This window comes from Saccostrea cucullata, unplaced genomic scaffold (assembly GCF_032062105.1).
Source record: "Saccostrea cucullata isolate Sc308-1 unplaced genomic scaffold, CSIRO_AGI_Scuc_v1 ctg199, whole genome shotgun sequence".
NCBI classification, from domain to species: domain Eukaryota; kingdom Metazoa; phylum Mollusca; class Bivalvia; order Ostreida; family Ostreidae; genus Saccostrea; species Saccostrea cuccullata.
Window position 1 is genome coordinate 188,168 of NW_026926084.1, and position 15,862 is coordinate 204,029.

At 34.1% G+C, this 15,862-nt stretch overlaps 1 protein-coding gene across 1 annotated transcript in view; it reads right to left on the minus strand.

The window, feature by feature from the left end:
• Positions 1-15,862, minus strand: part of LOC134270703 (A-kinase anchor protein 13-like) — an 85,829-nt gene that overhangs the window by 46,599 nt on the left and 23,368 nt on the right. The window contains exons 10-12 of the mRNA XM_062752952.1: positions 7,215-7,296; positions 6,563-6,672; positions 2,006-2,208 (exon numbers count right to left, since the gene is read on the minus strand). Of these exons, the coding sequence (XP_062608936.1) occupies positions 2,006-2,208; positions 6,563-6,672; positions 7,215-7,296 (395 nt within the window). The remainder of the gene's footprint in view (positions 1-2,005; positions 2,209-6,562; positions 6,673-7,214; positions 7,297-15,862) is intronic.

A 15,862-nucleotide genomic window follows, 5' to 3' on the forward strand; every position in this document is an offset into this window, starting at 1 on the left:
ATGACAGGACTATTTTGTCTGACTTCATTGACTTACTTTTGTCTGTGTTTTAACATCTTGATGAGTCCCACTTATATTTGTGACAGTCAATGTGAAGACACATTTGGGACACAGAAAAGGGGAAGAGGAATTACTGGGTGAATGACTTCTCTGAACCTCAAGGGGCATTTTAGCAGGTCCTAGTTTTACATGTATGCAAAACTGACACATACTGATACATGCTAACCTACTGTGATCAAACAGAGAGATTCAGAACCTCAAAATTGGACACAATTGTGCATGCAAATGGTATTTAACGCTTCGATTTTGAAAATTGAAAATATTCTCAAATGACCACTGCAATAACATATGGAAAGAAATATTACTCATGCACATCACATCAAGTTTAAATAGGGGCTTCTTAGCCTTTTGAATACTGATCTTTGTGGTATCACCTTGAAGCCAAATAGAGCAAAAATTGTGTCACTGGACAATTCAGAACCTAAAACTACCAGTAGTTTGTATTTCTTTAAACAATATATAAACTGCTTGAAAAGAAAATGAAAAATTAGAGATGCATGAAAATGAATACCGTAAATCTGGAAATTTTTGCTGCAGATAAATTTTTAGCAAATTTGCGAGTTTATTGCATTCGCAAAAATATTTTTCTTAAAAATAAATTACCAATAAGAAAATGTAACTAAAGCAGTGGTAATTTGCAAAATTTTGAAACGTAAAAATTTATCAACACCATTTTGACCTGAATTCGCAAAATAAAATCGACATAAGAATTTCCAGATTTACGGTATTGATTTCCTTTTCAATTTTTATGAACAAAGTCATTAGTTTTCATTCAGATTCTAGAATACTAAGTTTATGCTTTTTTTATGGAGAATGTCATAGAAAAGTTTAAATCATGCAGCATCATACTTGCCAACCTCCAGCATGTAAAAATCTGGTCATGACCAGATTTGGAAAGTAAAAAATCTGGTCATAACGCGTAACGACATTCACGACATATTTATTATGATTAAATTTTATACATATATATACAAAGTATTTGTGTATTGAGAATTCCTTTATTGAAAAAGGAATTAATTTACTATGACAAAAAATTCATACATAATTTGATTTAATTTACATGTTAAAAATGAGAATTGAAGGTTTCATATTTCAGTATTGATCCTAAGTAAGTGTGCATTTTTTTTTTTTTATATATAAAAAGCCTTTTCAGTTTCTGCTAAATTTGAAAGTATACCAATTTCAGTTTTGAAGTTATTTTTCCTCTGTCTTAATTAATTAACTACTGCAATATATTTTAAATGTGAAGTTAGGCCTACACTGTCTTCGATCTCTTTATTTTATCTAGAATGAAAGTTTTTTTTCCCAAGATTCCTTGATATGTACATAAATATTGTTTCTCTTTTTCTTGGTTCAATCAGAGACATGTGTTTGGTTCAATTTGTTCCTGTTGGCCCTGATAACGATCTAGTTCTATCGGAAGCCATTTTAATTGACTTCAAACATTGATTTGTCAAAACAACACCCAGTTAATTGTTTACACATGCACTGATAATTAATCCATCGGCATTGTTTACGTAGATCTAAGCTTGGATTGTAACTGGAAGTTAAAAGTGCAACCTAATATACGAACCAAATCCGGAAATCGTGAGATTTTCGGGTTGTTCGGCAAAAATCGGGTGATAAGCATGACCCGCCGTGTCATAAAAAATAATCGGGTTACGGGTTGAAAAATCGGGTGTGACCCGACGAAATCGGGTGAGTTGGCAACTATGTGCAGCATCTTATAAACTAACAAGATATTAAAACACAGTAGCTTTGAATTCCAAATTGACAACCAAAGCAAACTCAAAATGGATTTGCAGAAGGGTGATATATTATTTTTTAAATGAGAGCAGTAAGCAGGAGCTGGAGGGGGGAAAGCAGTAGACTTCCACAAAAGGTTTTATTCTTTACTGACCTCTTCCTGAAATAAAAACATTTGCAGACACACAGACAGACTTACCTTTTACCAGACAGAACTGGGTTAGCTTTCCTGTTAATTCTGTGTCCTATAGCATTCTGGGTCATCAGATTGGGACCCCAGCTTCTTCGCCTCACCCCAGGAGTGTTACCCCCATAGAAGTCCTTTAGGAAGTTGTTGAGACTCGAGTCCAGGGGCTCTTCTTGACTGTCTGTGTGTTCAACTGTTTTCCCATTTACATAAATCTAAGAGAACAAGAATATAACACATAAAATATCATAATATAAAAGAATAAGCTTTCTAAAATGCTATCTACACTACCTCATAACACTAAATATCTAAAGATAATTAACCCTTTTCTGTGTCAATTCTGAGACTATTACTCTCATACAATGCACTGTATAGTACAATCATTATGGATGATTTCTACAAAAATTACTCTTCATACTGGTAGATGCACCCAGTATGTGTAATGCACAGGGTTTGAATAAACCTTAATATTCATACATCTTTAATATCTTCAAGGATACAATTTGCTTTCTGTACCAAAATCAAATTAAATAAGTGAGACAAAAATTTAAAGTAGAATCTATATTTTTTGTACTGATAAAATATATGGAAATGACAAACAGTATTCAAGCTCAAAACTCCATGAAAACAATACAAATCAGGAGCAGAGTAAACAAGGACCTCTAAAACATCTGAGGTGGAATGAAGTGCCATAGAGGAATTAGCATCCCATGCCAACTAGCCACACCCACCAAGTTCTGCTCCTTGTCATAGTGGGGAAAACTGATCTAATATGAAACAAGCAAATTCAAAGAATTGTGGTCCCCCGCTTTCGGTGTCATTGTGGGTGAGATGTTATTTCTATGACATATTATGTGTAATACGAACATCCTATCATATGTCATTTATTTAGAAAGTAACATTGAAGTTGATTTTTTTGAAGGATGAAAACCCTAATCCTGACCGTTAAAAAGTTATGGCCAAAGTAAAAAGTTTTTTAAAAGTAGGTCAACTCCAAGGTCAAGATCAAAGGGTCAAAGTTGTTGATATCCAATGAAAAGTTTTCTCACAAGGATTACATATGTGAAGTTTGAAAGCCCTAGCCCTTACTGTTCAAAATTTATGGTCAAGTTTAAAGTTTTATCATAAGTACATAAATCTTTAAGGTCAAGGTCAAAAGGTCAAAGTTGTTGATATCCAATGAAAGGACTTGCTACGAAGAATACATATGTAAAATATAAAAGTCCTAGTATCTACCGTTCAAAAGTTGTGACCAAAGTTAAAGTATTTTTAAAAAGTAGTTAAAACTCCAAGGTCAAGGTCAAAGGGTAAAAGTTATTGGTATCCAATGAAAGGTCTTCCCAAAAGGATCACATATGTGAAGTACAAAAGCCCTAGTCCTTACCGTTCAAAAGTTATGGTCAGGTTAAAGTTTTTTCATAAGTACATAAATCTCCAAGGTCAAGGTCAAAAGGTCAAGGTTGTTGGTATCCAATGAATTGTCTTGCCACAAGGAATACATATGTGAAATATAAAAGTCCTAGTATCTACTGTTTAAAAGTTGTAACCAAGGTTAAAGTTTTTAAAATGTAATTAAAACTCCAAGGTCAAGGTCAAAGGGCAAAAGTTATTGGTATCCAATGAAAGGTCTTCTCACAAGGATTACATATGTGAAGTACGAAAGCCTTCGTCTTCACCGTTCAAAAGTTATGGTCAAGGTTAAAGTTTTTCCATAAGTACGTAAATCTCCAAGGTCAAGGTCAAAAAGTCAAGGTTGTTGTTATCCAATGAAAGGTTTTGCTACAAACAATACATATGTGAAATATGAAAGTCCTAGTACCTACTATTCAAAAGTTATGGTCAAAGTAAAAGTTTGGAATTTTTGTGTAAAAGTGGGTCAAACTCCAAGGTCAAGGTCAAAAGGTCAAATTTGGTGGTACCCAAAGAAAGGTCTTGTCACAAGGAATACACATGTGAAATATGAAAGTCATAGCTCCACTAAATCAAAAGTTATGGGCAAGGTTAAAGTTTTTGTGACGGACAGACTGACGGACAGACGGACAGCTAGACAGACGAATGAGATTTAATGTCCCCTCGCTTTCGCGAAAGCGGGGGACAACAAGAATGAGATTTAATGTCCCCTCGCTTTCGCGAAAGCGGGGGACAACAAGCCATTAGAACTTTAAAAGTAAATTTTATGCATGTCACTTGGCATATGAATATATTAAATTTTTACAATACACTGTGTAAACATATTGTAATTTGTTTTTTTTTTCAAAGCTACCTCTAGTATTAAATGCTAGACTATGTGTTTGCACAAGCCCGGACAATTGAAACCCAATATGTAACAATAGGCCTATGGACTACAATGCTCACCTGTGTCACATTAGCCTTTAATTTCTCAAGAGTTCCCCTTTATTTCCATGAAAATTTTTGAATCCATATATTCCAATGTAAGACTTCACATTTTTTTTTATTTTGACTCAATCCTACACCTTGGTTAATAAGAATGGAATTATTTGCACATTTATTTTACTAATAATGACCCAGCCATTATTGATAAGTTTAATTTAAAGATTTTTTTTTTACTTTAAATTTAAAATATTGATCCTGTATTGATTGCCCTCACCCTGGCCGTTGGGGCCATGGTTAGAAAAAATTAAATCCTTAACTATGGGTCATAATTACTGTAAACCAACTTTTACTTTGTGTTGAAGAAATTTTTGCGAGGTTCGGGAGAGCCTCATCATCGCAAATATTTCTTGCCACAAACCAGTCCTTTTCTGGAGATGTTAAAAAGATGTGAAAGGTTTACAGACAATCAGACAGCTAAACAATGGACAGATAACAAACTTCAATCAGAAAAGTTCATTTGAGCATCTGGCTCAGGTGAGCTAGTATAAATGTGCATACACCAAAGAGACCAGATGTGACAGATAAATCATTGATTTTCCCTGCATCAGTGTAACCCTTCACTTCAAACACCAACTGTGAAAATATTGCTTAACTTAAAAAAAAATATATTACAAAATAATAGGCCGGAAATAGTAAGTTGTGTAATTGAATTTTTCTGTATAAGAATTAAAATATAGTTGAAACATACTTTTTGTGCAACATGATATATTTTTCTTCTGAATATGTAGTGTTATAATAAAACTGATATATATATATGTGCAATATGTTATTTTTAGATCATCATGTGCATAAATGAATACCTTGACATTGCACTGCACATAATTTGTCTGTCGCTGTAGCAAAAAGAAAATGTAAACATCACATCAGTCTACAATCAGGGTATACATAACATTGCCTTCATGCAATTTATCAAAACTATATTCTTTCTTTTGTTAAAATAACAGCTAGGGTACTGATCTAAGCCTACCTTTAAGAGAATTTAGATAAAGCCTGTCTCCTATAGGACTACAGCCCATTACATCAGGACATGAACAATTATAACAAGGACAATCAATACTAAGGTAGAGGAGCTCAATACAAACACCAATACTGTCTTCTGTAGTCACACTGTCCTTGTAAATATCGGACAGAAATGTCTACAACCACTGGGGGATAACTTCTATAATTCATATAAGTAAGTGAAGGAAGTTCAAATCCTAATAAAGTCATTTTTATGGTGATCTTGTCGAACACCTGCATAAGCAAGAACTGACCACCAAAGGGTTACCTTCCTCTCCATCTCAGTGGTGACTATGTAAACTTGTTTTCAAAAAAAAAATTTGTGACCATTCATGTCTTAGATAAGACTTTATTGAAAATTTCATGAAGATAACATCCAATCGATTCAGTTGACCTTTCTAATATATTGCTTAATTTCTTGGGAAAATAATCTAATATGGAAAAGAAAAAAAAGACAAAAAAAAAAAAGACAAAAAAAAAAAAAATAAAAATAAAAAAAAAATAAGGATTTGCTCTAACTAAGGATTTTGCTCTATCTACTCTCTGCAATATTTCTCCCAAAAGTATGCCTCAAAAAAAATGTATATATTTATAAAAGTTACGGTAAACACGTTGGTTTGTTTACGGAATTTGGGGGCGTGGCTGTATCGAAGATCGATTGGTTTAAGATTCGCGGTTCTGTAGGTTAAAAATCATGCTAGGCATGTATACGTCGTATTGGGTTGTATTAAGGGTTTTTTAAGTCATTCGAAGTTTCGCTGCCTTAAGTGCAACAGACCCCCCCACCCCTCCCCAAGTATATTATTTTGTATGGTTTTTCTTTTCATGAATGTGTTCATTAACTTATCGTTTCTCTTTTGTAGAACGGGATGATTACTTGTATGTGACGAAGATTTATTTAATGTTATAACGATTGTAAAATTAAAAAGCTGTTGCACTCGCGCATGCGAGCTCATCCTATATATTGGTGTTTTGAGTTTTTATTTATAAATAATTTATGTTCGTTTGAACTGGTGAATTTAGAACATAAGAACTAAAGTTTATTATTGTCCTTTTTTCTGAGGCTCACTCATGAAAAGATATTTCTTAGGTCATCTGACCTTGACTCTTGATTGTTTTTTCTTTCAAAATGCTGCAATACAAATATCAAGATCAAACCTTAAGTAAAAGATTTACCTGAACACCAGATGTGTCATTTGAATCGTGCGGGATCTGAGATGAGAATTGTGAATCAAATGGTTCCACGTCATCCTTGGCCAAATTCAGCATGGAGTTACGTCGCTCACCTGAATTATCAAAAATCATTATTAGCAGGTAATGAAAGAGAAATAAAGCAATGGATTTTTCCATTTTTCTGCTAGAAATTGATTTTGCTATGGCTTTCGACGAGATAATCAAACTACACTTTTTGATAGAAACACCCAAAGAAAGCAAATCTCAAAAAGGAATTAGAGTCCTTCCAAATTCAGGCAAATTTCTCAAATAACTGAGCATCCATTATCGTTAACTCTTAAGGTTCCAAAGAGTTCATTTTATTTCACTGAGTGATTGATCACAGCTTATTTTTCTTGATCCACAAAAAAATTGACTATTTCTTTTCATTTACTAGAATCCCAAGAAGCATAAACTTTACTGCATTTCTAGGTAGCGCTAAGTCATTCTTACTAATTTTCTGTGCAATTAGAGAACTCTTGTAAAATAAAATAGCCTAATGTAAAATATTGTCATAGAATCTATAGAACTTTGCCCTAACACCTGTAAAAATTTACAGTGGGTCATCTTAATACTCAGGTGATCTAAAAATATGATAAATTTTGGAAGACATTACCTTGTTGAACGACTGGCAGGGGTGAAAACCGACCTTCGTTTTCCAGCGAAGGACAAGAGTTACTGTGCCTGGCTAAGTGATCCTGAAAAACAATACTATTCACTTAAAACAAGCATGCTCATCAGCAATCATCTATTGGGTAATTATTCCTATAATCTCGAAATAATTTCTTTTCAAATAAGAAACAATTGAGATTTCTCCACTGAATAAGACCAAATGTCTGGATGCTTAGAGAAACAAGAGGCCCACGGGCCTTATAGGTCACCTGAGTATTGTGCAACAACTTTCAAATTATTAAATTTGGTTCCTGTTTTAAACCAGAGACCATGAAATTCGCAATTCACAATATTGAAAGAGGCACCATTGCTTATCATAATTATAGACTTAGCATGCTTACTCTATTTACTTAATACCAAAAGGTAGATCAGAGTAACATAGAGAAAATGCACTTCTGCTTTATAACTAGTTGTGCACATCATCCCAAAGGAACCCCTGACCTTGGGGCCACATATTTCAAAATTTTGCAAATTTTATCATAAAATGGTTGATTAATACCTAAGAGCAGATTTCAAAGCATTAATTTTATTTTCAGACTATGTACCACCACCCCACCCACCAACCCAGGAAGGGGGGGGGCATAAAAAAATAACCATTTTGCTAGATGCACCTTTCTTCATCATAAATATATATTCTTAGATCATTGGCATAAAACCCAGGAGCAAAGAAGAAGATTTTCAAAGAATTAATGCATTTTCACTATATGATCAATAGAGCCCCGCCCTAACACCAGAACCCCTGATCCTGGGGCCACAAAATTCACAATTTTGGAAGAGGCACTCTTGTTCATCATAACTATGTACTTAGTTAGTTTATTTAATACCCAGAATCAGAGGAGAAGATTTTCAAAGAATAAATGCATTTTCACTATATAACCAATAGTGCCCCACCCTAACACCAGGACCCATAACCCTGGGGCCACAAAATTCACAATTTTGGAACAGGCACTCTTGCTCATCATAACTATGTACTTAGTTAGTTTACTTAATACCCAGGAGCAGAGAAGAAGATTTTCAAAGAAATCATGCATTTTCACTATATAATCTATATAGCCCCACCCTAACACCAGAACCCCTGACCCTGGGGCCACAAAATTCACAATTTTGGAAGAGGCACTCTTGCTCATCATAACTATGTACTTAGTTAGTTTATTTAATACCCAGAATCAGAGGAGAAGATTTTCAAAGAATAAATGCATTTTCACTATATAACCAATAGTGCCCCGCCCTAACACCAGAACCCCTGACCCTGGGGCCACAAAATTCACAATTTTGGAAGAGGCACTCTTGCTCATCATATCTATGTACTTAGTTAGTTTACTTAATACCCAGGAGCAGAGAAGAAGATTTTCAAACAAATCATGCATTTTCACTATAAGGTATCACACCGGTAATTGACCAATCAAAATGAACTTAGTCAAATGTAGGTCCATACATATAAAATTATTTTTCTTTTCTTTTGAGGCGTTTTTCTATTTCCTTCCAAGCCATTTTTACAACTTTGGTACCTGTGCCTAGTAAATTTTATGTACTTCGTGAATAAATAAAGGTTTTAGACAGGAACTATTTTTTTCAGGGCATAGGAGGCTACTTCCTGTGATGCACTCGAGGTGTTTATAAACAAAGTGAAAACACGTGGATTTGAGGGTAGCCCTGTTTGCAGATGGAAAAAGTCCGAAAATGCCGTGTGGGTACCCTGTTTTTTGGTGTCAGCTAATGTGACACAGGTAATGTTTAACACCTCCTGCTAAATATTTTTTCATGTAAACAAATACCTGATTTTTAACGATTTTTTATAGGATTAAACGTTCTTTTTTCAGAATTTATCGATGTGTAAACTCTGCCTTTTTGCTCACAAACTGAATAAAAGTGCGAAGCACTTTTATGTAAAGTTTGTGAGTAAAAAGGCAGAGTTTACACATCGATAAATTCTGAAAAAAGAACGTTTAATTCTTATAATTCCAATTACGAAGTTTTTAAATTATTAAAATTATTTCCCTTTGAGGCCGCCATACAATCCGTTATTTTGTACGGCGTAGGAATACTTTAATGCCACCGATGCCACAAAGAAACGTGTACAAGATGAATATCGATAAAATCCAACTTAAATTGTCAAAACAATCAATAAATAAACTTATAAAAATTCATTGAATATTGTTTAAGTCAACAAATATCGTAAATACGCGTATTCTCCAGAATAATTCGTCCTTGACCATGGCCATGTTGACGTCATGACGAAAGTTGAAGACCGACGACGTCCTCGATTTGCTCTGGTTCGTTCAAAGATTTAGGGAGAATATGGGATCTGTAGGATGTAAACATATGAATTTGATGCCAGAAAGGCAAGAGTCTGAGGTACGTTTCTTTTCCCTATCACAACGATACCAACTGAGCTGATATGGAACGTCGAGAAAATGACAGCATGATCAGCGAGTTTTTAAAATTCACACTCGTGATGCGACAGTGACATAAACATAATATTCCCGTCTGTCAGTCCTTTTTTATTCATTCGATCATTCATTTATTTTTTATTTCAAGTTTCTTGTAGCTAAAACGGACTAGAAGTATCTGTTTTCATTGTTTTTACAACAGTCAAGAAAGTAGTTCTGATTGAAGAATTCATCGATGTGTAAACTTTTTCTTGAATTTGTTTTCGTCCAATCAGAACACAGGGAATCAATAAATAAAATTAAGATTGGAATTATTATGCTATATAGAATTATATAGTGAAAACAATTACCGGTGTGATACCTTGAAGGTGATTATGAAAAATCATTTAAATCCTTATTAAAGACATTTTTCATTTTAAAAAGGCATATTTCAACAGAATATGTGATTTTATTAACTTTTTGTTAGAAAATACACAATTTTAAAATTAGAATTAGAATTTACATTATTTTTCACAGATTTCTGTGTAAAAATTAACAATAGGTTATTTTTTACACTCAATACTTTAAAATATGAGTAAACAGGTAGCATTATGCATCTAAAATGTAGAAATAAGTCAGAGAATGTTGTTTTTTCATTTTATATGACTTAACATTATTTGCACCAGCTGAACGCATTCAATTATAGTATCTACAGACTTTGCGGTAAAGGGTGTTAAAGCTGATTTTTCAAGAATAGACTAGTTCTAGGTTTGCGAATGAATTTTCAGCACAAGCGACAACTGTGATAAAATGTAAACAAGTGAAATATGTTCTCACAGAATGATAATTTCTACAGACATATGATTTATTTTAATTTATTCACACCTCCATTGATACATATATTACTGCATTGGAAGAATAGAAATAATGAAATGAGTCAATCTGTCTAATGAACTTCATACACAAGTTACATATGTAAAATTCATTAAGAATTTTTCACAGGAAGGAAGGTTATGACCAAAAAATCCTTAAATACTGTCAGAGTCTGCATGATAATACTTATTCTGAGTTCTAATCATGCATCATACATGTAGTGCAGAATGTCACTTAGCACCATGGCATGCCTCTTGTGGTTCTCAGGACTTTATTCATGCTTTCGCAGCTGACATTCATGTTTTTTCAGTTTGTCGGAGACTGTTTTTTGTTATTTTTTCATTTATATGTAGGTGTTGACTGTCACTTTTGATTTAAGTCTCAGTCAGTGATGCTTATATGAGCATGATCTATTAAGGATATCACTGTACTGAAATATTAATAAATTGCAAATTTAACTGATGAAGAAATTTGGCATATTTACATAATTAAAATATCAGAATAACTATAATTCAGCTAATAAGGTGCACCTTTCTTCTCAGATCACCTCCTATAAATTTTTTCAGCAGTTTTTGTACACCCACCCCCCTCAAAGAATCATGGAGGATGTCCTGAAACTGGTCTCTGTGATTCATTTTGTCACATATAAAAGTGTTCAAACCCATAAAAATGTTTAATATTTATATTTTAAAATTTGAATTTTTATTTTTTATGTAAATTTGGTGAAACAAAAAGATGTAATCTTGCATAAATCATGGAAATTCATTTAACACCTTTGGAATTCCTGAGTAAATCCATGAAAAGAGAATAATTATGCATGTTAAATTGAAATTTCATGGCTAATTTTGTCTTAAGAGAAAGCCAGTTACATAAATCACAACAATAAATTACATCTGAATTGTTGTCTCCATTTTCTTATCATCAAAGCCAGTTTATTGGAGTGTGGGAGCTGTCAAGAACCTCCCTAGATGCTGATATCATTTAGACTGTCCTGAGTTACAACACAGCATTTAGATAATCTTCTGCACAGCAGCTTGAAGACAAATACCTAGGCTTTATTTGGAACATAAATTGACCAGATACAGTTTTCATTATCAACCCAGTATTTAACAATTTCTGTATTTTTGTTCATTCTTTGAAGGGGAAAATGCAACTTTGTTATGTAATAATTACATAATGGTCTTAGACTTGTAACCTCTTTTTTGTTTGTTGTGAAGAACAAAGCATATACTCTCCACAGATAAAAAATTGGTTGCCAAGCTTATTCTTTTAATGATGAAATTCTGCTTCAAAAGATGCACAAAAAACTGCTTCCAGAGTGCTCTGTGTGTTATTCTTGACTGCTCTGGAGTAAGGGAGATAAATGCTTCATATCTTCAGAAATAAGGGGATTTAGATCACCAGACTTGAGGATGTTGGGGACAATTATTTAATAAATCTCAGGTGCAAAAATGAAGAAAATCGAACACCTTCAAAGGTCCTTCAAGGTATCACACCGGTAATTGACCAATCAAAATGAACTTACTAAATGTAGGTCCATACATATAAAATTATTTTTCTTTTCTTTTGAGGCGTTTTTCTATTTTCTTCCAAGCCATTTTTACAACTTTGGTACCTGTGCCTAGTAAATTTTATGTACTTTGTGAATAAATAAAGGTTTTAGACAGGAACTATTTTTTTCAGGGCATAGGAGGCTACTTCCTGTGATGCACTCGAGGTGTTTATAAACAAAGTGAAAACACGTGGATTTGAGGGTAGCCCTGTTTGCAGATGGAAAAAGTCCGAAAATGCCGTGTGGGTACCCTGTTTTTTGGTGTCAGCTAATGTGACAGGTAATGTTTAACACCTCCTGCTAAATATTTTTTCATGTAAACAAATACCTGATTTTTAACGATTTTTTATGCTATATAGAATTATATAGTGAAAACAATTACCGGTGTGATACCTATATAATCTATATAGCCCCGCCCTAGCACTAGAACCCCTGACCCTGGGGCCGTGAATTTCACAATTTTGGTAGAGGACTCAATGCTCATTACATTCATGCCAACAGTTTGCCTGCTTGATGTCCAGGAGTAAAGAAGAAGATTTTTAAAGATTGCAATAATTTTAGTGGTTTTGGCCCCACCACTCAGGCCCCAGGGGGGCGGGGACCATAAAATTCACAATTTTTGTTCCCCTTCACCCATAGATGCTGTATACCAAATTTGGTTGAAATTGGTTCAGTGGTTTCAGAGAAGAAGCTGAAAGTGTTCAAATGTTAACACACGACGCACGACGACGACGGACGAAAACGGATAGCAATAGGTCACCTGAGTTACTCAGGTGACCTAAAAATACCCACAAGATCAGATTTTCCTACTTATTCTGCTAAATATGGAAATACTCCACTACTGACCCAGATTTCTTAATCAGAACAATTGATCAAAACGGTCTACCTATCCAATAAAAAATCTGATTCATTTGATAATGAGCAACACACATAGAATACAAAATTGAGCACCAAATGTTAGGTTTCATAAGGAGATGTAAACAGGACAGGATATCGCCTTATCAGACCCTGGATAATTGTGTTGGAAAATGGTAAACTCTGGAGAGTTAGGAAATAAGGGCTACCAATAAACAGGAAAAGTCGGGAAATCCTTAATTTGTGATTACCATTCAAGAAACAATAGGGAAGCGTGACTGACTGACATTACAATTATTGTAAGATATAACTACAATTTTTCTTTAAAAATATGCAAGGGAATAAAAATAAATCATGGTTGATCTGCACACCCTTCTCCTTTTCAATTTTAGAAAATCTTCAATTTATTTAAAATTAATATTTTATTCACTGTTCTACATGACAAAACCTTTGGTAACAAAAAAAATCACATTAATTATAATTGTCTCTCAATCAGAATAGAACTTCATCATTCCTGAGATATTGGTTACTATTAGAGAGAACACTTTTCTGTTTCTGTTCCTATAACATTGAACTCTGTTAAATATGACCCACATACATTCCAATGTGAATTTTGGGAAGAAACTTTTGAGTTCTCCAAGCCTGGTTCAGCCTCTATCTGTGTATTGGCCAAGTTCCTAAACTTGAAGGTTGAAGCGTTGATGAGAAGTCTTGTTTGAAAAACCAGCTGATTATTTAAAATTAAACTCATGAAATTGAGGAACCTGATGGACCAAATGTCTTGATATTAACTGATATCAAAATTCAAATCGAGGGAAGTCAATATCTAAATTTCAAGGAAAATTAAGAAATCATTACATAATCACCTTGACACAAATGATTTGGGAGTAGTTTTCAAAAGTATCATCCTGGAATAGATCAGAATTAAGTAAAGGCAGATTTCCCTCTTCATGAAAGTGTGCAGTATATTTTAAGCTCATTAGATTGCAGGTGAAGCTCACTCATAGAAAGCTATCAAATAATAAATCTGAATTTTCAGCTTGATGGAAGCACCTGCTGCAAGCATTATCTAGCTGATAAACTTATACTCTTACTTTCATCAGAAAAACTTGACCGAGATCTAAGTGCACATCACAGAGGAAGATAATAACTCCCCTGCCTCTGTCTGTGTTGTGTATTCTTCATTCTAAACACTATGGGGTCCAGGCTGAGAAAGCAGAAAAAAATTGATGTACAGAAGGGTGGAAAAAGAGCAGAGCACGGCTCATTATAACTTCAAAGCCAGAGAAGCAGTAAATGTAGTGTATGGATAAACAATTAATTTCCTCTCCAACTGTACAGTAAGAACCTAGCCACTCTTTCTCTCTGCCCCCCTCTCTCCCCACTCTCTGCCTCCTATACTGGGTCCCTGAAGTAGAAATCCCTCACTACTAATCACTTCAGCCATCAATCACAACCACTCAACAATCAGCAGAGCCAAGACATTTCTTGTTTGCTAGCTCAAAAATAAACACAATCCTCGGTTGTTAGCCTTCTCCTGCTGTTCTGCCTCATTATAATTCATGTAACATGTACAGTATGCTTCAAAAACATTATTTTAAACGACTGACCTGCATGAACAAACAAATTTTTCTCACTTTTAAACTCACAATAAAATTGTCTCAACAGAATTTTTTCTTAACCATTTAAGATTTAACACACATTGCTTAACACTGACTACAACTTGTCTAAATATTGGCTTTTTCAATTCAAAGGTATAAAAACTTGGAAAAATACCAAAATTTTCATCAATTTTGTCAAATGAATTATGGCATTATATTCTAACAAGTCTCTGGTCCATCATCAAGTTTCAACCAAAATAAAGATGTCTTCAATTCAAAAATATTGGCCTAGATATAAAAACATTTAACACTTCTACAAGAACAACTACAACTCAATCTAATTATAGCTACCGATGTACCAAGTACCCTTAATATTAGGCTTTTAGCACCTATTCCTTGTTCCACATTCCATTAAATCTTGTACCACTGACTCTCACATCCACTTTATCCCATACTACTGACTACCACATCCACTTTAACTAATGCCACTGACTACCACATCCACTTTAACTAATGCCACTGACTACCACATCCACTTTAACTAATGCCATTGACTACCACATCCACTTTAACTAATGCCACTGACTACCACATCCACTTTAACTAATGCCACTGACTGTCAAATCCACTTTAACTAGTACCACTGTGTAGCTCCAACTATAACCTTTACCACCAAACTTTAATAATGCACTTTGAAACTCAACTACAGTGAAACTCTATCTCACTTTACCACTGTGTCACACTAATCCATCAGAAACACTGTGTTACACTCTGATTTTAAAACTATGCCACATCCCCTAAAATATCTACCACTTATATGTAGCAATTACCCACCTTGTATCAATTTGTATCAACAGTTACTTGTACCACTGTGCAACACCAACTAACACTCTTTTTCTTTGTATTTTTAATGTTACCAAGCAAAGAATCAGATAGGAGGCCTCACTGACAAGTGGGAATGGAGTGACACCAGATATTGGTGTGACTTCTCTGTCTACCGTTCACATCTTTCATTTCACATTCAAATAGGAGGATTCTTGGATCATGTTCTTAACAAAGTACAGAGGAAATCATTTAGATGGAAAACATTTCACAGCTTCATGTTTAAACATACACTGTTTATGACAGTAAATCCCTCTAGGGACTTGAACCACTTCACTTCTGATCTCCCTTTGTGGGCGAGATAGTCACAGTTAAGAGACATATCACAGTCTTTTTGTGTGGGAGGCAGAAAAGGGTCATCATGATTGCTTAAAGTGACAAACCTGCCATCAGAAGCAAGCTAAGAAATTTATATCTGTTATAGTTCTGTCAATTTGATTAAGGATATTATTATTCCTAA